Consider the following 24,347-nt stretch of genomic DNA (forward strand, 5'->3'; position numbering starts at 1 on the left):
TCTTCCACTATTCATTCACATCAGCAGCTGATGTCAAAACAGTATAAGCCGTTACAAATTCACCAACGTCACTTTAGAGCTAGTGTTTGAATAATTCGCTATAGCGTAATGTTTAAAGCAGGGGTGGCCAACCCTGTTCCTGGAGAGCCACCTTCCTGCAGATTTCAGTTGCTACCCATATTAAACACACCTGAACCAATTAATTAGGACCGGAACGCCACGTGATAATTACAGGCAGGTGTGTTTGATATGGGTTGCAACTGAAATCTGCAGGAAGGTGGCTCTCCAGGACCAGGGTTGGCCACCTCTGGTCTAAAGTGATGACAAAACAGCTGATTTTGTTCACATTTTAAGATTATAAGGCTGAAGGTGACATGAAATGCCATCCGCCTACAGAGATATCTCCCTACAGTCTATTACAGTCTACAGTATTTCTCTGTTGCCGTCGGTATTGTGACCGGTGCCAGGTGTCCCAGCGTTTACCCGAAGACTTTAAGGGACAAAAAAAGAGACACAAACTGTTTTGCTCTTCCTATTGGCCTTCATGTGTTTCTCCCATGTGCTGTCAACTACACACAAGTCAGTCAACGACAATGAGTTGGCAAAAAGAAAAGAAAAAGACATTCAAACCTCTGTCGCAAAATGAAATGTTACATCATTGAAATAAAAGAATGATACAGCGATATAGTGACCATCACATTTTTTCTCTGAGCTCGCTGAACTGAACTGAGCTCCCATACATGCGTGCTTACATGTCAAAGGTAAAACAACCAGAGAAGAAGTCCTCTTATAAAGGGAACATGACATGTATACACAATGCATATCAAACATTAAGCGACCGTTACAATATCACAATAATTAACCTCAAAAAAAGCAAAGCAATCACTACCAGACTGCTGTTGAGTTTGCGATAAGGAGGGATGAGGCTGAATCCAGCCTCTTATTCATAGCTTGTTATTGACTCTATACGGTCCACCTTAAAAATCACGATGCTTCCGTTTTTCAGTTTTGCGCTCAAGAAAACACACAACAGTTTTAATCTAAGCAAGAACTTTTTATGCGGTCCTGGCGCCATCTTGTGGATAGACGACGTCAACCATCTTTGATCTACTACAGTATGGCAGGCTAATGGCCACCATCAAGCTCTCTCAGAAGTTATAAATATTTATAATCGGCATTATTCTAATAAACTGCAAAGTTGCAATCTAACAACTACATTCTTGACTAAAAAAGCCCTAAAAGTACATTTTGTTGTCTAACAGCAATAACATTTGTCAAACTGTAGCATCTCTATGCTTGTTGCTGGCTGTATGTTGGTGGAGTAATACACAGAGGTTAAGGGTGAAGAGGCCTTTGTGTGATGTTACTGGCAAAATATTGCACAGCTATCAGCCAATCAGATTAAAGAACCAGACAGAACTGTTGTATATTGTATATATATACTTGCTGTATGAACCTAAATGATTATCATGTAAGAAGTGTTTTTCTCTCATTGTGTGTGCGTTTTGCAGTAAACTTCCACAAACACAGATTGAATGGGCTCAGCTTTTGGAATCTCAGCAGCGTTACCATGAAAGCGAGCTGGAAAAATGGAGGGAAATAATCAAGTCATCTGTGCTGTTATTAGATGAGGTAAGACCAACGACAGCTATAAAACATGTTACATAAAACACTAAGTTAATGACATGTATATTGTGTTTTAGAGGTTAGTTCACCCAAAATGGATTCTAAACATAAAGTGCTCAGCATACAGATGTCACTACTTTAATTTGTTCCCTTTGCCGCTGTTCATACTGCAGCGGCGGCGGTAGTTGGTGCGCTAGCAGCTTTTGACCGCTGGGTGGTGCTTTAACCATTGATTTTCAGCTTCGCCTTTTCACAGTACTAGATAGACGGTTCTGTATGTTTACCTTATGTGATGTGTTCAATTAAAATATTATTTTGTTTTAGTTTTCTTAGTAATAAACATGTTTTTACACTTTACTGTATGTTTTAGAAAAGATACACGGTGAGAAGTATAGCCCTAGGCTGCAAAAAGCAAATATAAGATTTAAGTTCATTAGCCTTTAGTGTCCGATTAAATTGCGTTAGGGTGAAAAGAATGTTTTGATTTCTTTGACCGTCATGGCGATGTTATTACCTCAAATCTTAAACGTGCGTATATGAAAACCGCGCCACAGCACACACTGCAAAATAATATTAAGATCATATATATCATGCCGGTGGAGCCGGCAAAACAAATATTTGCTCTCTGTTAAACATAAATTGGGGGAAAAAATAAACAGGGTGGTGAATAATTCAGGGGGGCTAATAATTCTGACTTCAACTGCACGTTAGATTAGTCAGTACTGAAGCCAGATCTGGAGTAAAATAACTTACGATAACGCTCCAAAAACTAGTACAAATTTAAATGTTATAGAAAATATTAATTACAAATTTAATAAAGAGAAAAGAGAAGCAAAAAAAATGTAACAATTTTGTTGAAATTTTGTATATTGTAATTGTTTCTTTGCAATATTTTGCTTGAATTTAATTTAATTTCTAAATATTTCAGGTGACTAAAATATTATTTTCATAAATATATCTGTTTAATAAATCTGTTTTGTTTAAATGCACCAAAATACATTGGCTATATTCACTGAGAAATAGATCAAAATATTCATTTTTAAAATGGGGTGTACTTAATTATGCTGAGCACTCAATGAAACTTGCTTATACATAAAAAATTCTGCAATGTTACAAAGTCACTCCACAGGGCTTTTTTTGTAAACACAAGCAGTTCAGTTTGTTTTTGCTGACATGCATGAGAGAGACATGAGCTATACTGCCCTCTTCTGGCAAAAACAGCATTCCACTTTCAAAGAAAATGCACAGAATGGTGTAATAAATGATCTTTAATTTACATCACATCTTGTTGAAATGGCATAGTTTGAGCAACTAAAACTAGCGAAAGGACGCAAGACATTACAAAAAGTTATTTTCATCTTTATTTCTATAGTGCTTTGACAATGTAAATCAGCGGTGCTCAAACTTTTTCCCAAAGAGCCAAAAGCAATCTTGATTGAGGGCTGTGGGCCGAATATATAATAAACCGTACATATTAACTTTGCCATGGGTAATTTTCTAATTTATTCTGTAATATTTAAAAATAACTTTCTAATATTGCTTTAACTATATTGGCTAATGCAGTGTCAATTTTTAAGAGTATGCAAGGAGTACACAAAATGAAATTACATACAAAGAAATCAAAACAACAACAAAAACAAACAACAATACAGTCAGATACTGGCAGATGTGCACAATGACGACTACTACAGATGTCTACTACTACTGATAATACTTCAATGACTACTTCTACTGATGCTGCTACATCTACTACAACTGATACTACTACAACAACATCTACCACTACTACCACTGATACTATTATAGCAACAGACTGCTACTACAACATCTACATTGACAACATGTACTACTTTTGATACTACTACACCACTGACTACTACTACTACTACTACTACTACTACTACTATTACTACTTCTACTACTACTACATCTACTAATTCTGATGCTGCTACACCAATGAGGTCTACTATTACAGATACTACTACAACTACTACTACAACAACCACATCTACTACTTCAATCACTACTACTACTACAATGACTGCTACTATTACTACTGCCGTATCATTTTTATCACATTGACAACATGTACTACTTTTGATACTACTACACCACTTACGACTGCTACTACTACTGCTACTACTACTACTACTACTTTAACTACTACTACTACTACATCTACTAACTCTGATGCTATTACACCAATGACGTCTATTACCACAGATACTACAACTACTACTGCAACAACCACAACTACTACTTTAATCACTACTACTACTACTACTACTACTACAATGACTGCTACTATTACTACTGCAGTATCATTTTTATCACATTGACAACATGTACTACTTTGGATACTACTACACCACTGACGACTGCTACTACTGCTGCTGCTACTACTACTACTACTACATCTACTAATTCTAATGCTACTAATACAAATGAGGTCTACTATTACAGATACTACTACAACTACTACAACAACAACATCTACTACTTCAATCACTACTACTACAATGACTGCTACTATTACTACTGCAGTATCATTTTTATCACATTGACAACATGTACTACTTTTGTTACTACTACACCACTGACGACTGCTACTACTACTACTGCTGCTGCTACTACTACAACTACTACTTTAACTACTACTACTACTACATCTACTAATTCTAATGCTACTACAACAAATGAGGTCTACTATTACAGATACTACTACAACTACTACAACAACAACATCTACTACTTCAATCACTACTACTACTACAATGACTGCTACTATTACTACTGCAGTATCATTTTTATCACATTGACAACATGTACTACTTTTGATACTACTACACCACTGACGACTGCTACTACTACTGCTACTGCTACTACTACTACTACATCTACATCTACTAACTCTGATGCTATTACACCACTGATGTCTATTACTACAAATACTACAACTACTACTGCAACAACCACAACTACTACTTCAATCACTACTACTACTACAATGACTGCTACTATTACTACTGCAGTTTCATTTTTATCACATTGACAACATGTACTACTTTTGATACTATTACACCACTGACGACTGCTACTACTACTACTACTACTACTATTACTACTACTACTACTACTACATCTACACTAGAATACACTACACTAGTCGAGCTTACTTTTGCTTGCTCGCAGATGTTTTGTGCATCTGTCAAGAGACAGTTTTTACATTTTAAGTCTGATTCATTTACAGTATTTAATTGAATCATTTAATTTCAGTTGGCTTTTTTGTAGCTCAGCACTAAAACGAAGAAACAAAAGGTTACGTTAAATTTGAAACGACAATCTTTGTCAAAAACGTTTGCCTTATTCACCTCCCTATCAATCTTCCTCTCTTTTCAGATGGAATGGTGGGCCAAATTAAAGATCACCATGGGCCAACTTCGGCCCGCGGGCCCTACTTTGGGCATCTCTGATGTAGATTGTGTTAAAGCAGCTTAACATAGAAGCTCTAGTAAATTGAAACTGAAATTGGAAGTTCAGTTTTCAGAGTTTTCAGAGTTCTGTGTGGTTTGATTTTCACTGCTCAAAGTCCAAACACTGAAGAGTAAATCCATCGATGTGTATCTCCACAAGTCCCAAACCAAGCAAGTCATATGTGTGAGAATTAAACCTTTCAGATCCGCAATCCCTACAGCATTTTAAAGATGTGTCTGTGTGTTTGCAGATGAGGGAGTCTCTAATGAAGCTGCAGAAAGGTATCGGGTTGAGAGACTATGATTCAGACAGTGAAGAAAGAAGAAGTCACTATCACTGACGAACAGAATCCCGGGTCAGCAAATCTACATGTACACGTTCAGATGAGCTGAGCCGGGCAGACGGGGCTCGGTAAGTCAACGGTTCTGACGTCACACACTGAACGTCCTCACTTTCTGGATCCTCCAGAATAATCAGTGCGATGAGAGAGCCGAAAAGCGAAGGAACGCAATCTGAGTCCCGCAATTGTGAAAATCTCGTCTTTTCACCCAGGGCTAAACAAACAACAACAACAAACCAAAACTATTGAACTGTCTCTGCAAAACGGACACAGACTCTCTGGTTTAAACACTTGGAAAACTCGAGAGGATGTTGGAACTCCTAAGCATCCCTTTTTTTGTTTTGTTTTTTTAAACCTTTTGGAGTCTGGGACCACATAAAGAAAAGATGAAGTCGCTATCAACAAGTGTTACGTGGACATATACATATTTATTTATAAAAAAGTGAAATTGAATGATATTAACTATATGATTTCTATGTAGAGCTATATTTGTTGCCAGAGTTAATTTGTAACAGGCTTCCATGGAGAATCGAGGCTAGATCCTTGATAGCTTGCGCCATGGTGCATCAAACTATATGCAACTGGTTTATCCTCCGCTCTTCGGAGGAAGTACTTCCTCTGATTGGTTGATTCGGAGTGGTAAAAGAGCCAGAGTTACTGAAGTGTGATGGTAGAAGCGTCTACTGAGCAGCTTGGCCGCATTCTAGTTTCCATACTACTATGCAAATAAATAAGTACATACTTATAAACTATAGTTTAAGACATGAATACTCCATTTTGAGCACGCAGCCTTTCAGAGCATGCTAAAGCCTGGTTTATATTTCTGCGTCAAGTCATCGGCGTGACCCACAGTGCATGTTTTGCACATAGTTGTGCATATATACTTCTGCATGCTGTTTGTGTTGCTCTGCAATAACACTTCCAAAACCTAGCTGGGAGTAGGTGTTCCTCTGTGTTGAGTTTTTTCTCAGGTGTTAGTTTTTTCTGAACGCTACCTTAATGTACAGGTAGCTAAAACTTGCTCATTCTGAGGCAGGAACCAGCGGACGTGCAACAACTTTAATCATGCTGTAAACACAAAACAAAAGTTTCCATCCGGAGCTCCTTCATGAGACTCGACACTTGTAAACACCAGTGATGCCAACTAATTTCAATGAAAAGGCGCTAAGCTCTGTCAGAAAAGTCGCTAAATGTTGCCAGATTACATCATACGTCAATTTGCATATAACTGACGTGCAACGTTTTATGCCTCATTAAGACTAGCAGTGACTTGGTAGCTGCCGATCGCTCTGGGTGGCGATCTGCTGCAAACGCAGGGCTGCATCTATACAGCACGAATACAACAAGCCTCTAAATGAGCAGAGAGAGGATCACGTGAGCTCCACTGGTGCTCCAAATGGCTGTCGCTCAAAGCCGCCGTACATTTGCATAAAGCTGAATGATTCTCAACTTTGTTGCGTCGCTCCCCACGCCCACCTGGTCCCCAATGGTCGTTGTCGCTTGTGTAGACGGAGGACGCGGGAAGTAGCTCACTCTGTTCTCTGCTTGTCGCTTTGCTGCTGTGAGTCGCTTGTAGTGTGAATGTATCAGTATAGATGTGTAGTGAATTTGCAGTCATCTCTCAGACGTAATAAACTCAAACAAGTTTCTAAATTATCTGTGATTATGAAGAAGTCAAAGTAATTTGTTAAATTTAAAACAAAGTAGAAGCAGATCGGTTTGACTGTACAAGGGAAATACCTCACACTCCCAGTGCTAAATCATTTGCAAAGACACAGAAGTATAAATCAGCCTTAATGCATTTATATATCCTGTATTTTACCAGGATAGTCCTATCGTAGCCAGCTAGCTTTAACTACAAACAACAAAACTAGCTAAACTTAACAAAACTAGCTGGACAGATGAAGCCTAATGGCCAACCATTGGCTTGGTGTGTCCTGGCCCTAAAAAAGTTGATTTCTCTGAAATGCTGTGGTGCTCTCAGCTTAACACAGCAACATTGACTCAACTAATAGTGTGCTAATTTATTCTTATAGAGCGAGTTTCATCATCTCAAAATCTGTGGCCTTTTTAAAATGGGTGTTTAGTCTAAGCCAGACATATTTTTTGTGCTTAACACAAGCTTAACATATTAATATATTTATCGTAACTATATTAAAGCCGGCGGTGGCTCAGTGGTTAGCACTGTTGCCTCACAGCAAGAAGGTTGCTGGTTCTAGTCCCAGCGGGGTCAGTAGGCATTTCTGTGTGGAGTTTGAATGTTCTCCCAGTGTATTCGTGGGTTTCCTCCGGGTGCTCTGGTTTCACCCACAGTCCAAAGACATGCACTATAGGGGAATTGAGTAAACTAAATTGACGGAAGTGTATGAGTGTTTGTGTAAATGTGAGTGTGTATGGGTGTTTCCCGGTACTGGGTTGCGGCTGGAAGAGCATCCGCTGTGTAAAACATATGCTGGAATAGTTGGCGGTTCATTCCACTGTGGTGACCCCTGATAAATAAGAGACTAAGCCGAAGGCATATGAATGAATGAATATTAAAATCTTTATTTTTTTTGGGTAGTTACTAATAAGTGGCTAAATTGTACTACACAGAACTGTGTGTAGTTTGTTTATGGCCAATCTTTAGCTCTTTACTTTAGGCTGCTGCTTTTATGCTTCATGTAAGTTGTTTATTTATTTATTTAAATCACATTAGCAATCTTATCATCTGTCATAATCAAAAAGCCTATAGAAAATTCACTGGGTTTTTGTTAAGAAAACTTGGTGATGCTAACTTCCCACAAAAATACACCAGCGCTCTGCTAACGCTAATAGTATGGAAATTGGGATGCGTCCATCAAGCCTGTGGTCAACCAATCCTCTCACGCGGTAATGGTTGTGGTCTATCAGCGGTCAACCCCAGCCAACAGCATCTATTTATTTGTGAATGACTTATTGTAACAAGAATGTGTTTTTGTTTTCCCTCAGGGGTCAGTTATACCCTGCGGGCTGCAAACCACTTCACATTGCCAAGCTTTGATTTAAAAGCCGTTCACTTTTTTTGTTTTCCATGTTGTATGTTGTCTTTGTGTTTTGATGCTGAAACCAGCTGCTGGACAGGTGAGAAATGCACACGGCTCATGTTATTTAAGAAAGAGTCGAACGTGGAATTGATTGTTATGAGATCAGCAGTTGTTTATGTTTGTTTGTTTGTTTGTTTGTGTGTTTAGACTGTGAACAATCCAGGTTATGCTTGAATTTACAAAGAAAAAGTGATCAGAATATTTGTCGGCGTAATAAATGTTCAGCCTCATGAAAAAGGTCAAATTAGCTGTAACATCTTGAGATGCCAGATGCAATGTTGTGTTTTATATATATTTATATATATATATATATATATATATATATATATATCTCACACCAATTCATAACTTTTTATTTAGTGGCTGATTCATATGAATTTATAATATCTCATTTGTACAATTTAGTACAATTTGCTCATCCCCCAATGGAGGTTGGATTTAGGGGTGGGGTTTGGTGCCACACCTCCTTTTTTAAATCGTACATTTTCAGTTCACTCGTACAAACTCAAACGAATTAGCCACCAAACTGACAAAACGTAAAATAGTTACGTTTCCTCATGAGATCAGGCTGAGAAATCTGATATATGGCAAATTACAAATCAACACAAGCATTATTCTCATTCCGCTACATGTGTGAACATACGGACGAATGAAATGTGTCTCGCAGGACCACAGAGCTACATTCATTCATTCATTCATTCATTCATTTTCTTGTCGGCTTAGTCACTTTATTAATCCGGAGTCGCCACAGCGAAATGAACTGCCAACTTATCCATCACGTTTTTACGCAGCGGATGCCCTTCCAGCCGCAACCCATCTCTGGGAAACATCCACACACACTCATACACTACAGACAATTTAGCCTACCCAATTGGATGAACGAAATTGTAAAGTGTATGAGTGGGTGTAAATGAGTGTGTATGGGTGTTTTCCAGTACTAGGTTGTGGCTGGAAGAACATTCGCTGTGTAAAGCATATGCTGGAATAGTTGGCGGTTCATTCCGACCTGGCAATCTGTGAAATAGAGACTAAGCCGAAGGAAAATGAATGAATGAGTAAATGAATGTAAGTTCATGTTTGGATTTCACAAATATAAACTATATGTCATATATGCAAAATTAGGGTTTCCGCAGGTCTTAAAAGGTCTTAGGACATGAACACAGTATTTTCAGAACAGTTTTTTTTTATGTAATTTAATGATTCGTCAACACAAAAATGCAGTATCAGCTAATTGAAACTGAAACTTTCTCAAACAAAAGGGCCAGGGTGAAGATTTACAGAAACTTGAGTAACAGTGTGATCGAGTGGCCACCAAAACCAGAGTTTTTACCTCATGACATCAGCTTGGACGCAGTTTTCTCTTCTCTAATTGGTTAACACAGTGAGTTTGCGGCAAATGCGACACTTATTTCACCTCATTCGTAATTCGCCTTCGATTGCAAATTTGCATTGACTTTGTCCATTAAAAAGATCCTAAAAAGGTCTTAATGTACTCAGTTAAAGTTAAAATTATTAGCCCTTCTGAATTATTAGCCCACTGTGTATTTTCCCCCCTAATTTCTGCTTAACAGAGAGCATATTTTTTCAACACTTTTCTAAACATAATAGTTTTAATAACTCATTTCTAATAACTGATTTATTTAATCTTTGCCATGATGACAGTAAATAATATTTGACTAGATATTTTTCAAGACACTTCTATGCAGCTTAAAGTGACATTTAAAGGCTTAATTAGGTTAACTAGGCAGGTTAGGGGAATTAGGCAAGTTATTGTATAACAATGGTTTGTTCTGTGGACAATCAAAAAAATTGCTTAAAGGGGCTGATAATTTTGAACTTAAAATGGTATATAAAAAAATAAAATAGCTGCTTTTATTCTAGTCGAAATAAAACAAATAAGACTTTCTCCAGAAGAAAAAATATTATCAGACATACTGTGAAAATTTCCTGAATCTGTTTAACATCATTTGGGAAATATTTAAAAAAGAAGAAAAAAATTTCCCACAGTGTGCTAATAAGGGTGCTAATAATTCTGACTTCAACTGTATGTGTTTTATGTATGTGTTGATTAGCGTAGTTTGATTTAAATTCTACACCGTACATATATAGCATACATAAAAAAAAAAAAAAAATTCAAATGTCCGTTTACTTTTTTTTTTTCAACTATTGGAATTGCAAATATGTACATATGTAGTTAAATATATTAGCTACAACTTCAAATATGTTCACACACGGCCATATATCAGATTTCCAAATAGGTTCTTCTCATGCAAATGCCCTCTCATGACTAGAGAAACCCATCTAATGACGATTATGATTTGTAAATTTGAAGGCTTTCTGGAATCTTCCACTTAATTTTCAACTCAGTGTTAGTTTCTTATTGATGTTGATTCTGGAATCAACGTACATTACTTTAAATTCAGTTTCAGCATCTGGCATCAAACCAACATGTGAATGATGAATGAAATATGGTCTATTGTGATCACTACAAGTCTGTTCAATCTGGATCTTGGATGATCATTTTTTTGTTCTTGTGCTTAAGCAACAGTCCAAAAGGGGGAACCGGGAAATGTTAGATGACAAAAACGTGCTCTGTTTATATACAAGCGAGTCACTTACTGTACGGATTGAGTCACGATTGCGTTCCTAAACACAAATCCAGGACTCTTCATCTTCATAGTCATTAAACTGATATGCAGTATTAAATGTGCAATGTGTGTTCAAGTAGAGTGTGTAAGTGCTCCACATGAACCGTCTGTGAGAATGTATTTACTAGCTGATCCTTCATTTGGTCATGATCTGCTGGTTTTTAAAGTGTTATTTTCAGAAGAGTTCTTCAAACAGGAGGGTTGATTTTCATTGGCCGTGACTGTTATGGTGCAGACGGATGGGAAGTTCATATGTCATGTCAATAACAAGAGCAAAACACAAACCGGGTTATTTTTATTTTGGAAATATGTAATGTAATTGCAAAGGTTTTTTATTAAACTATTTAAAATTTCTTTATAAAAAGTATATATATAAACACACACACACACACACACACACACACACACACACGAGTATACTGCAATGTATGTATATGTTGTGTACAGTGCACATCCTACATGCGCTGGCCGCTCTGTGGGATCCATGAGAAACTTTCAGAAAACAAAAAATATCTATATAACTACATTTGTGTTGTTAAGAAATAGGCGGAATGAATAAAAGTATTCAAAAGATATTTAAATTGTCTGGCTCGTGTTATTACCTTCATCATAATTGATAATAATCATACATTATAGTGTGGGAGAAGAAAATAATTTTGTTGTTTCATTATTTGAATGCTTGAATTAGTGTTTATTGTCCTCTTGTCGCTGTTAGCAGATACTGCAAGTACAATTGATTAGCATTACTCTACATAATAGCCTTTAAAGGAGACCTATTTCAACCCAGGCTCATTGTGGACTTCTTTTGCCAGAAAATAGCCGGAACCGGTATTTTCAAAAAGGGTCTGTTCACACATAGACACGTTTCTGGAAAATTGCTGGTAATTTTCTGGAAAGGTCTGTATGTGTGAAAGGGGCTATTGTTGCCACTGGCTTACTTGGCACCTGCTGCCGCAAAACGGTTTAAACCCCAATAGGTCCCCTTTAACAATAAGACCAATGTCAAAGTTTTCACATTTACCTGAATTAAATGTGCATTTGAGATGTCATACCAGTAAGTGGAACTGCCTTACTCTATTTTAATTAATACCTTCAACAAAATACTGGGTTGCCATAACTTAAAGTCAGCAACAGTGTGAACTGGCCCTTATGTTTGGTATGTTGATGTACTTCTAACTGAAATGGAATATTGAGTAGGGGCGGGGCTATCTTTTGTGCATCATTCTCTGAAACGCTAACTAACAGTAGAGAGGGTATTAATATGCAGTTGCTCTGGACGCCAGAAGGAGCACCACTCCAAATGTGAGTTAGCAATGTAAATATTTCAATTGGACTTTAACATTGAGTCAAACGTAAAGTTTTTTTTTTTTTTTTCAATTAAATTTAAATGACATTTTTTAACACAATGGTTGGATTTATGACCATATGATTGTCCCTGCATTGAGTTACAAGTTGAAGTCAGAATTATTAGCCCCCCTGAATCATTAGCCCCCTGTTTATTTTTCCCCAATTTCTGCTTAACAGAGAGCAGATTTTTTCAACACATTTCTAATCATAATAGTTTTAATAACTCATTTCTAATAACTGATTTATTTTATCTTTGCCATGATGACAGTAAATCATATTAGACTAGATGTTCTTCAAGACACTTCTATACAGCTTAAAGTGACATTTAAAGGCTTAACTAGGTTAACTGGGCAGGTTAGGGTCATTAGTTACAGTATAATGATGGTTTGTTCTGTAGACTATCAAAAAAAATATAGCTTAAAGGGGCTAATAATATTGACCTTAAAATAGTGTTAAAAAATACACTTCTATTTATTGTAGCTGAAATTAAACAAATAAGACTTTCACAGAAGAAAAAATATTATCAGACATACTGTGAAAATGTCCTTGCTCTGTTAAACATCATTTAGGAAATATTTTAAAAAGAAAAGAAAGTTCAAAGGGGGGGCTAATAATTCTAACCTCTAGTAATAATTCTAACTGTATATATTAACATGCAATTTACGATCTAGAAGAGGAATTCCGAAGTAAAAGCTAAACCGCAGTAATTGCTCATTTATAGACATGCTCTGTTTGGACATCTCTAGGGCTCTTTATCTTAAATGCTCCAATTAATCTCATCTTTTCTGAGTATAATTCCTCCGAGACTCAGGAGATGACCCACATAAGTGTTGAGCAGAACAAAGAGCGGTTGCTTATTGATGAAAACAGATGATGAAACTATGTGTAAAACAAAGCATTTTGTAAAAATGAAATTGTTATGCCTAGATATGAGGCCATTATTGGAATAAAAGGATGCCCCCCCCCCCCCCCAAAAAAAATATTTTTTTTTATTTTCCCCCATATCTTATGTGCAAATATTAATTTTAAACAGTTTATTAAAGTGACATTGTGCCAATCATTTAAGGTTTAACAACTGTATCAGTCCTGTATTAATTAGTAAGCAGCACAACAAACAAAAATCACTCAAAATAATAATAATAAAAACACATCCCAGCATGCTTCATAGTATCTTTGAAAATATAATACTGCTACACTCTCAGAAATAAAGGTAGGTGAGCTGTCACTGGGGTGGTACCTTTTCAAAAGTTACAAATCTGTACCTTAAAGGTCCATAAAAAACCACAAGGGTACATAATAGTACCAAAAAAGTACAAAAGTGTTCCTCTTAAATTTTTAGGTACTAATGTATACTTTTGAGGTACCTATATGGACCCTTAAGTCGATGTCAATGTCAATGTCAATTTTATTTATATAGCACTATTAAACACAACCAAAGGTTGACCAATGTGCTGAACAATAAATCACAAAGAACAGGTATAAAATTATAGCTAAAACAAACAATTCTCACAAATAGTTAATTTAGGTAAAAACAACCAAATCTCACTAATAGTTATTATAGCTAAAAACAAACAATTCTTACTAATAAAATGGCAAATCAAAAAGGTAAGTTTTCAACCTAGATTTAAAAACAGACAGCGATGATATAGACCTAATACAGAGGGGCAGAGCGTTCCACAAAGTAGGACCAGCTACTGCGAAAGCCCGGTCACCCCTGCATTTCAGCCTTGACTTTGGAATGTATAAAAGTCTCTGGTTTGATGAATAATGTTTAAGTATAAATGTGTACCTTTTGAAAAGGTACCACCCCAGTGACAGCTCTCGTACCTTTATTTAGGAGTAGGAGTGGAAGAGGGGATTCTTGAAAACGAAGATGGCTGTTATATGGGACTTGTCTGATGGGTGAATCATAAATTGAATAATGCAGGACCAGCCGCAAGCAATCATAAGCACGGGATCCTCTCAAAATTAGTTTATAAATAAACTTCACATAGTTTATTCAATTCACCTATACAACATGTCTTTGGGGGAAACCGTAGCACCTGGATAAAACCCACGCCAACACGGGAGAACATATAAACTCCACACAGAAATCGAACCAACAACCTTCTTGCTGTGAGGCGATAGTGTCACCCACGACTGGTGTTGTCATTTTACTTTATATTTATTTCTTTAACTCAATTTCTGCTCAAATAATCTTCATTAATACTCCCCTGATACAAGAAAGTCGTTTAGTTTAGGAAGGGCCTGAGGGTGAGTAGATTAACATCGAATTTAGGGTAAACTGCCCCTTTAAGAAAACGCTAACACTGCGCGACGCTAATATTCAGCCCGCTATTGGTCAGCTGTTAACAAACGCGTTCGCTTCGCGTCGCTCGCCTGCAGTAGCGCGGTGTGTCGTGCTGAAGAAAACCCGCCCCTGACTGCGATCTCCTCCTCTTCCAGGAAGTCAAAAAAGGCGTCAGAAAAAAAGGAGGAACAAGGGAAACACGTCCTCCCAACATCTGTATCTCTCGCTCATTAATGCGTTAATCACATTAATGTTTTTGATGATCGTTTAACGCAGCTGCACGATGTCCATCAGAGCGCGTAACCGAGAGATCTGCGCAGACTGCAGCGCGCCCGGTAAGACTAACAAAACAATCAGCAAACAAACGCAAACACACAGAGCTGATGAGGTCCAGCTGGCTTTTATTCAGAGTGATGCTTATGAACTCTATTTACCTGGGTTTATTCTCGCGTTATTATCACGAAAACACTGTATTTACACGGAGATTTGTGTGGAACAGAACGCGGTTAAATGACAGTCCTCATATTCCCAATGGAAAATAACGTTACCCGCTAACTGATGATGGTGATGGTGATGATGTCCAGGCCCTCCGGTGTAACAACTCATTTTATATTCAGATTCATCTAATAATTTGTACATTATCCAGCCCATTATCTTAGTCAAAAGAAGAACCAAACCCTTACAAAAATATAATTAGCTGTAATGGTAATGAAACAAAACATGTTAGCCCATTTGTTATCATGTAATAACAATAAAATATGATGATGACCAATATATTACTCGTGCAATTCACAGTAGTAGCATTACAGTGGTATTTTTTGTCAGTATAGGAATATAGATATTTATTCCTTAATTTTTTTTAGTAACTAAACCGTATGTACTGTCATGTCTTTACTGTGAAAATGTCAATGTATGAAGCATTATCTGTAAACATCTGGGTTACACAAATAGCATGTTTAAGGGCTTGTTCACCCTAAAATTATGTCATTAGTTTGTTTCCTATGTTTCTTGGGTATATTCAAGAGTGTTGGAAGCCAACAGCCATTGATTTCATAGTATATAACATAAAAATATAGGAATAAAATATATTCCTTGTGCAATTCACATTAGTAGCATTTTAGTGGTATTTTAGTCACTATAGGGAAATAGATATTTATTTGTTAATTTTATTTTAGTGAACAGTATGTATTGTCTCGTTTTTACCATGACATTGTCAATGTACGGAAAGCTGCAGCCCTTGATTTTTAGTTTGTTTGGTTCCAACTATAAACATCATGGCTGCTCTTTCCCCACAATATTCTTCTGAAAAATCTTCTTTTGTGTCCAAAAGAAGAAAGAAATTCATAAAAGTTGTGTGTGTCAGTTGCTTTTATAACAGCAGCAATGCTTTAATGATCATAGTTATCATCATGTTGTCATGCAGTTTTTAAGATTGATCTAAAATATGAAAATGTGTACAACAGAGTCCTATTATCAGTGTAAAAAAATATGTAAAAGTGTTTTATTTTATTTTTTTGCCAAAATACATAAATTTTTACCATAATTTACAGAATTCTTTAAAATGTCACTTACTTGGATACCAAAATGTGATATACCAAGAATAATTTGATGATATTAAAAGACTCCATTTAAAGAGGAGAGTTTTAAAGGTTATAAATTAAATTTACCTCATTTATTCTCCCTCATGTGGTATTAAACCTGTAAGAGTTTCTTTCTTCTGTTAAGCACAAATATTGGAAAAAACTGACATTGCAATATTTGTTTTTTCTGTGATCTATATTGCGATTATGTGACCATAATTTCACCTGATGACTTGATTTACGGTATAACATCGATTGGATGATTTTGTAGGGGATTGCATCTGCATAAAATGTTCAAAATTATACAAAATAATATACAATTTTAAATATATATAATTTTTAAAATTTTTTTGAATAGAATCAAATTTAGGATGACGACTTCAATTTTCAATTTACATACAGAAATTCAGGTACATGTCAGAATAGATTCAAAGTTATTTAAAGCTGTAGATTTTTTTTTAAAATAAGGCAAATGCCTTGATTAACCTTTACTAATGCTGTACATGCATTTTGCAGCCTGTTTAGAACAGTCATTTGGTCTTAGATTAAAAAAGACAATTATGTAATGTTTCTCTCGTGACTGTGCGTGTTAGAACTGTTTTCTAGGTATACCAGGGTTTGTAAAAGTCAAGGTTTTAAAACAGTCAACATTTCCTACAAAACAGTTTCTAAGGTATTTGTATAATGAAAAAAAAATTAATAATTTTTTAAAAAATATTTTTTTAGGACAACGGTATCTTCAGCAGAAAATATATCCAAAGATGCTGTTTTAAATTGTAACAAAAATCTGTTTTCAAAACAAATGAAGACAGCAGAAGTCAATAATTAATTTAGCCCGTCATGTTTCCAGTTCCAAAATATTTTAAATGTTTCTCAAAATAAAATCTATTGTGTTCAAAAGGGAGAATCTTTATGTTTTTTACCCAGACATTTAAAAAGAGCATATATTAGAGCAAAAATCACAATACCGCGAAACCGTGATACTTTTGTCCAAGGTTATCATACCGTCAGAATATTAAACAGTCAGTTGCGAAGCCAGGTGAAAGAATGCTTAAGTAAAGAGGTTATACAAAAATGCATACGAGCTTCACATTCACACAGGGCTTCAGCGTCAACGCTTGACTGAAGGCTTGTCTCAAGTTGGGGCTAACGCAGGGATGGGCAAACTCGGTCCTGGAGGGCCGGTGTCCTGCACAGTTTAACTCCAACTCTAATCAAACACACCTGCTTATAGATTTCTAGTGATCTTGAAGACACTGATTGGCATGTTCAGGTGTTTTTGATTAGAGTTGGAGCTAAACTTTGCAGGACACTGGCCCTCCAGGACCGAGTTTGCCCACCCCTATAGGCTAACGTGATCGTCAAAGCAGCGTCGGCCAATGAAATCCAGTCAGCAATAGGCCACTGTCTAGCTGGTGTATTTGCATACAGCGATCCGATTGGCTGACGCTTCCATGCTTAAAAAGTTTGGCAAAGCCTCTGAAGTGTCACCGACGGATCCACAATGCAGTTCGGCAACGCCTGACTTCACCCATTCAAAGTGAATGGGAAGCGTTGACGCTGACGCCTCGTGTGAATTGGGCGTTAGAAAGTGAAGTTGATATTTTACGAGAACTCAGGCCGGACGGAATTTTGAAATTATGAAAGTCCCCCCCCCCCCCCAAAAAAAAGGTGTCACTAAATACACTTGGGCGGCCGTTAATATACTTTTGCCCAAGTAGGCTATGTGTGTGAAGCATATATATATACATGATATAATATGATGTCTCGACGTCTGCCAATGCATTTGTCAAACACTTTGCGCCAACTCTCATAAATGCCAAATGCCGTTTGGTGTACAAGGAAGAACAACAACTAAAAAACGAGATGTCAGGGTTTGTCTTTTGAGGGGAATTTGTAGCTGCGTTGTGCAACACATTTTCACAACTTCTTTCTCTTCCTCAGATTCCCGCTGGGCCTCGATCAACCGCGGTGTTCTGATCTGTGATGAATGCTGCAGTATTCACCGAGGTCTGGGTCGACACAGCTCTCAGGTCCGACATTTGACCCAAACCTCCTGGCCGTCCTCTCAGCTACAGGTAAAGAGCCGCTCTGATGGAGAGCCACTTTGCAATGCATATTTCCTGAGCTTCATTACAAGGAAGCAGAGCATTGTGTCTCAGTTCCTTACGCAGAAATAGACTGCGGTGGTCTGTGTAGTTTCCTTTATCAGCTTCCTATTGTTTTCTGTTTTTCTTTATTGTTTATTTGAAGCAAGCATCACACTCTGTAGTGTTTTTATACTTCAGAATGATTCAAGGTTTATATTTTTAAAGCATGACTAGTGCAAAACATAGTTGTGACATGCATCATTCTCCTTATTAACCCTCTGGTTAAAGGAAGTTCTGCTCTGAGTGTGCAGCATGCATGAAGTGGTCAATCATAGTGCAAACTATGAGAGTCTTGTGTAACTTTGGTTTGAGAAGTAGGCAGACTAGTCGGGAAATTGGGGAAAAAATAGGCAGGTTAAACAAGCTTTCTCAGATTGAACAATCCAACTAACTTAGTCTAACTCGCTAATTGAAAATGTGAAATAGGAAAGAAAGAAACTTAATGACTGTGTGCTGAATCACTATTTTGTAATATAAGTTGCAGCTTAATGCATTCACTCACTATTCTTCGGCATATTCCCTGATTCATCTGGGGTCACAACAGTGGAATGAACCACCAATTACACTGGCATATGTTTTAGCAGCGGATGCCCTTCCAACTGTAACCCAGCACTGGGAAACACCTTCACACAAACATTAATTCACTGCAGTTAATTAATTTTTTTCCTGACACAAACAAGGTTTAGAGAGGTGGGTACTCAGTGGAAGTTACGCCCCTGGTCCTAAATAAATCAGATCTAATTTCAGAAATAAGAGTTTTTCAATAATTCTTATATCTCAATATCTCTAAATTAAGATGATTAAAATTGTCTAAAAATATAACATCAGTGCTTGTGTATTATTTACATACAGTAGTTAGTGCTGATAGCCTAGTGCTCATTGTGCCCAACATATAGTGTCCCGAGGTTGTCCCAACTTTTCTCAATCCCATCCTCACCTCATTGTATGCCATCCTATCATAATAAAACCAAGCCCCCCATATTAGTATTTTTTTCTATTGTGCTACATACATTTTTTAATGTAAACATTCGTGCTGTCTGAATAACCGCTTAGGGCACATTATATTGTTTTTATTTTATTTTCATATTTTTTATTTAATAAATTTTTGTTCCTCAATTAAAAAAAAAAACTCCAAAGGGATAGTTCACTCAAAAATGTTCATTCAGCCATCATTTACTCATCCTCCACTTGTTCCAAACCCTGTTTGAGTTTCTTTCTTCTGTTGAATACAAAGGATTATACTCTGAAAAATGTTGGAAAGCAGAAGCCTTCTATTTCCAGAGTATTTGTAGATCCTACAACAGATGTCGATGGCTCATTTCTTTAAAATATCTTGCTTTGTCTTGCTTAGAAAAAAGAAAGTCATATAAGTTGAGTAAATGGCAGGATTTAACGTTTAGGATTTTTTCTAATGGCCCGATCGGACCAGTGGTTCAGATTTTTACTTGCCCTGCCAATATTTTCACTGGGCCAACCAAAAAATAAATTAATTAATAGCTATTTCTTAGCCACAAATTAAAAAAAAAATTTTTGTGAATCTAGAATCTAAATATTATAAAAATGTTAATTAATTTATAATGAGCAAAATTCAAAGTGTTATGCAAACAAAAGTAGCGGTATGGAAAATTTGCAGGTATTTTATTGCAAAACAAAAGTAGCTGACCTGCCAAACTGATGGCAAACTGTACAAAACATCATCTCTTTTTTTTTTTTTTTTTTTTTGTCGTGGTGTACCCTCGCAATGTGCTTCAAAGAAGTTAAAAGCAAACCTTTTCTTTTAGCATCATCATTTGAAGTTGCCGTCTCTTCGCTGTACTGGTTGTTATGGAAAAAAATAACGTGCTCACAACATCCAATCAGATAAGAGGAACCAAAAAGTAATATAGTGCTTAGGACATCACAGAGAAGGTAGCATTTGAAGGCTTAAAAATCCAAACTGTTTCTCAATTCTAAGACTGTATTTGCACGACAAATAGTCGCAGGCAAATTAAACTTCAGTGATGTAAGCCAATCAGGCCAGTAATGATCCTGTCTACTGTCCCGAGCGTCTCACGAGCTGGCCCCAGGCCATCAGGCAGTCCTTATCGTTGAGCCCTGAATGGTAAGAAATTTTTCATTTTTGGGGTGAGCTATCCTTTTGAATTGTAGTAGGGTTGTCACGATACTGGAATTCGGTACCAATCGGTTCTGAAAAATAAAAAAACGTCCATTTCCTGCTAACATTTGAGTGCCGTTGAGCACGTTATTAAATTTGCTATTGTTCACCTGCTCAACAGAAATGACTGTGATTGGCAGTGAAGTTCATCGGTTCACCGAACTCACCGCTGTTTACTGAGTGTAACCACAGATACAGGGACACTGGAGCGTTTCAAAGCCGTGAAGTTCAGTCGATTCATCAGCAGATTGCTCATATGTCAGCTCATAGACAGACCAGCTGATCTTCGCGACTTTAAAACGCTCCATTTTAGTTGTACTTGGTAAACAGTGGTGAGTTCAGTGAACCAATGACATTCCTGGCCAATCACAGTCCTTTCTGTTGAGCCTGTGAACACAATGGCAAATCAGTGGTGTTTAAAAAGGTGCTCAACAGCGCTCAAAAGCTAGCTGGAAATAGATGTTTTAACATTTTGGTTCTGAATTCCAGTATCACGACAACACTAAATTGTAAAATTAAATGAAGAAAAAAAGAAGTGTTCATTTAACATTCAGTATCTGAATCAAGAACTAAACATGCCATACTTTGAAGCACAAAGCCTTGGGCTAAATTTAGATACTTGGTCAGTTGCACAACATTCGCCTAGACACTTCTCAAGTCTTGCAAAAGTCAGAGCCTTATTGCAGCATTTGATGTGTTTATTCTGTCTAAAAGTGAGCATTGAGGAGAAGTGTTTGGTTGTTTTTCCACAGATGGTGAAGTCTCTGTACAATAATGGAGCAAATTCAATCTGGGAACACAGTCTCTTGGATCCGTCTTCCATCATGAGTGGAAAACGCAAAGCCAATCCTCAGGACAGAGTGCAGTGAGTCCCGTATATCAGGACATTTGCAGGAAAAGTGAATGTTTTAACATAAACATCCTTACTTTAACTTGAGCCTTCTTTCTCAGCCCCAACAAAACAGATTTCATCAAGGCTAAATATCAAATGTTGGCGTTTGTTCATCGCATGCCGTGTCGAGAAGACGACAGCGTCACTGCCAAAGACCTCAGCAAGGTAAGGATGGAACTTGACACAAATCAGTTGATTAGACTTGAACATTTGACATGAAACTGAGATTCAGTCGAGATCTGTGTCTGATGTGATCTTCAGAAGTCCAGACCAAAGCCACTTAATAAATCCTAAATTTGTTCTTGTTTTTAGCAACTTCACTCTAGTGTGAGAACTGGCAATTTGGAAACGTGTCTAAGGCTGTTGTCGTTGGGAGCTCAGGCCAACTTTTTCCATCCAGTAAGTTTCAGAGACCTTAATTATATTTAATTTTTCCAAATATTAGTAATGTCTACTAGTGATGGGAGAAGCATAGGTTTTCAAAACTTCAAACAAGACAATACAACAAAACGGTCTGCACTGTCAAAGGCACATGCGGTAGCACCCAAAAGGCAGAGGAAGATGCTAACCATCGCACAAAAAGTTGAACTTCTGGACATGCCAAAGCAGGGGTGGCCAACCCTGTTCCTGGAAAGCCACCTTCCTGTCGATTTCAGTTGCGACCCATATCAAACACACCTGAACCAATTAATTAGGACCTGAACACTACGTGATAATTACAGGCAGGTGTGTTTGATATGGGTAGCACTAGCAACTGAAATCTGCAGGAATGTGGCTCTCCAGGAACAGGGTTGGCCAGCCCTGTGCTAAAGGTAGAAGTTACGCGGTTGTAGGGCGCTATTACAGAATAAATAAATGAAGATCAAATGGTTTTGATCTTTGGTTTCATTCTATAATTCTAGACCTATTTTTCTATGAAGGTTTGAACTTTGAGAGTGTTTAAAAAAGACAGAAAAGTGTGAAAATGGTCATGCATGTGTGAGGAAAGTGTATTAAGTTTGCAGTGAGGGGTTTTACAGCCTTAAAACATCTTTAATAATAGTAAAAAATAAAGCTGACTACGTTGTGGGTTATTTTTAGATCGTAACTCCTGCGAATAACGAGCTACCTTTGTATTACACCGATCTCCCTTCAATGGAGAAACATTGAATTAATTTAAAAGTTTCAAAACCGTAATCAAATAATAAAGTCACATTTACCATGCCAATTTATTATTCGCTACGAACCACTGATTCAAAACAAAAGCTTCATAAACTTTTAGAAAATCGTAGAATTTTATCATGTATTAACGTAAAAATCGTATCTAATATATTTATTAATTTGTTTGCTGTTTTTAATTGTATATTTATTAATGAAATGTTCTCGACTTGAAAATAGCTTTTGTTGCTGACATGGCATTAAATAAAAATGTATTATCATCATAAACGTTTCGAATCTTCATATAGCAGCCATCTAATGTCTACTGCCATACAAGGATAAAACAGTAACTATACTAAAGGCAAGTACACACCGGGGCGCTTTTCGTTTGCGTTTATTGTCAGAGTTTTACGAGACGTTTTTCCGCATTCAAACCCAAGCGATTTTCACTGGCGTCAAGCAGAAAAGTATGCAAAATCACTCCTTGACGTTAGATAGTGCAACAAAACTTTAAGCTTCTGACACCCGCTCATAACACGGAGGAAGAGAAAGAGAGGAAGTTCACACGCTTGTTGTTAAAGTTACTGGTGACAAGCATGGATGGTTCAAGTAGCAGCTCCAGCTCTAGCGATGAAAAAAATGATTGTTCACAAGTGCAACAAGCAGCTCCATGTTCATATCGCCTCTGGGCATCTTCTTCAATGTGTGCTCGCATTGACAGTTTTGCGCTTGAGCGCCTTCAAGTGCTGTTTACTGCAACTTCAGCAGCTCCGTGTATGTGAACAAAAATGCCAATCTGATTGGTGGAGAAGGTTTTGACGCGGCGCGTCAAAACAAAAAAACAAGCATGAGGCGGTTTTTTTAAATTACGCTTTTGTGCCTGACGTTTTGCGCGTTGGTGTGCACCATCACATTGACGCCCTTTATATAATCAGGAGGCGTTAAACGTCAACGGAAAACGTGAGCAAAAAACGTCTCGGTGTGCACGGTACTATAGACTGAAGCTCAAAAAAAGATCAATCTGAGCATTGGTTAGTCTGACCTATGATCCTGCCAAAATTAGATTTGTTAGTCAATTCTGTGGAGAGAAAAAAATTAATAATTAAAGAAAATCTGAATAATAATCTCAATTATAACTTTTTTTCCTCTCAATTATGAAATTTGTCAGATTTGTGAGCAAAAGTAAGTCAGAAAAGTGTCTAAAGGATTCTAAAATATTGCTCATAACTAGTCATTTTAGCATCTGCTTTGATCAAATGTGTTATTAATGTGTTTTGCGTCGCTGTACAAATTGATGTTGTTCCATTATTAAGTTGAAAAAAGTTGAACTGTGTTGTCATTGACTGAATTACGAATGCTCTCTGTCATCTTCAGGAGAAAGGAAACACTCCTCTACATGTGGCAGCTAAAGCGGGCCAGCTACTCCAGGCCGAGCTGCTCACTGTGTATGGAGCAGATCCCGGAGCACCGGACAGCTCTGGAAAGACTCCTATTGACTACGCCAGGTGAGGGAGATGCATATTAATAATATATTATGTTCTGTCAGAGTCTGCAGGATTTTGAGTCCAAAAGCATTCATTAGGCAATGAAGCCTAAAATAATGCGGTTAGAATGAGCATAGGATGAAGTATGCTTGAACTGGTGTT

The 24,347-nt window shown here is 37.1% G+C and overlaps 2 protein-coding genes across 61 annotated transcripts in view; both read left to right on the forward strand.

Moving 5' to 3' along the window:
• gramd1ba (GRAM domain containing 1Ba) overlaps positions 1-8,739 on the forward strand; it is a 168,734-nt gene extending 159,995 nt beyond the window's left edge. For all 50 annotated transcript variants that reach the window (XR_015501501.1, XR_015501498.1, XR_015501499.1 and 47 more), the window contains 2 exons: positions 1,512-1,632; positions 5,351-8,739. Coding sequence is in view for 40 of the 50 variants with exons in the window: in XM_087271324.1 (XP_087127450.1) it covers positions 1,512-1,632; positions 5,351-5,440 (211 nt within the window). In the remaining 10 variants the exon portion in view is untranslated. The remainder of the gene's footprint in view (positions 1-1,511; positions 1,633-5,350) is intronic.
• Positions 8,740-14,954: 6,215 nt separating this feature from the next.
• The window catches only part of git2b (G protein-coupled receptor kinase interacting ArfGAP 2b), a 35,337-nt gene continuing 25,944 nt past the window's right edge, over positions 14,955-24,347 (forward strand). For 9 of the 11 annotated variants that reach the window (XR_015500499.1, XR_015500496.1, XR_015500503.1 and 6 more), the window contains exons 1-6: positions 14,955-15,122; positions 18,312-18,445; positions 21,425-21,537; positions 21,624-21,729; positions 21,877-21,963; positions 24,076-24,206. Coding sequence is in view for 2 of the 11 variants with exons in the window: in NM_001080188.2 (NP_001073657.2) it covers positions 15,071-15,122; positions 18,312-18,445; positions 21,425-21,537; positions 21,624-21,729; positions 21,877-21,963; positions 24,076-24,206 (623 nt within the window). In the remaining 9 variants the exon portion in view is untranslated. The remainder of the gene's footprint in view (positions 15,123-18,311; positions 18,446-21,424; positions 21,538-21,623; positions 21,730-21,876; positions 21,964-24,075; positions 24,207-24,347) is intronic. The other 2 variants (NM_001080188.2, NM_001362634.1) reach the window with 1 other exon arrangement.

The sequence above is a fragment of the Danio rerio genome, chromosome 10, assembly GCF_052040795.2.
Source record: "Danio rerio strain M-AB ecotype USA chromosome 10, GRCz13ab, whole genome shotgun sequence".
Lineage (NCBI taxonomy): Eukaryota > Metazoa > Chordata > Actinopteri > Cypriniformes > Danionidae > Danio > Danio rerio.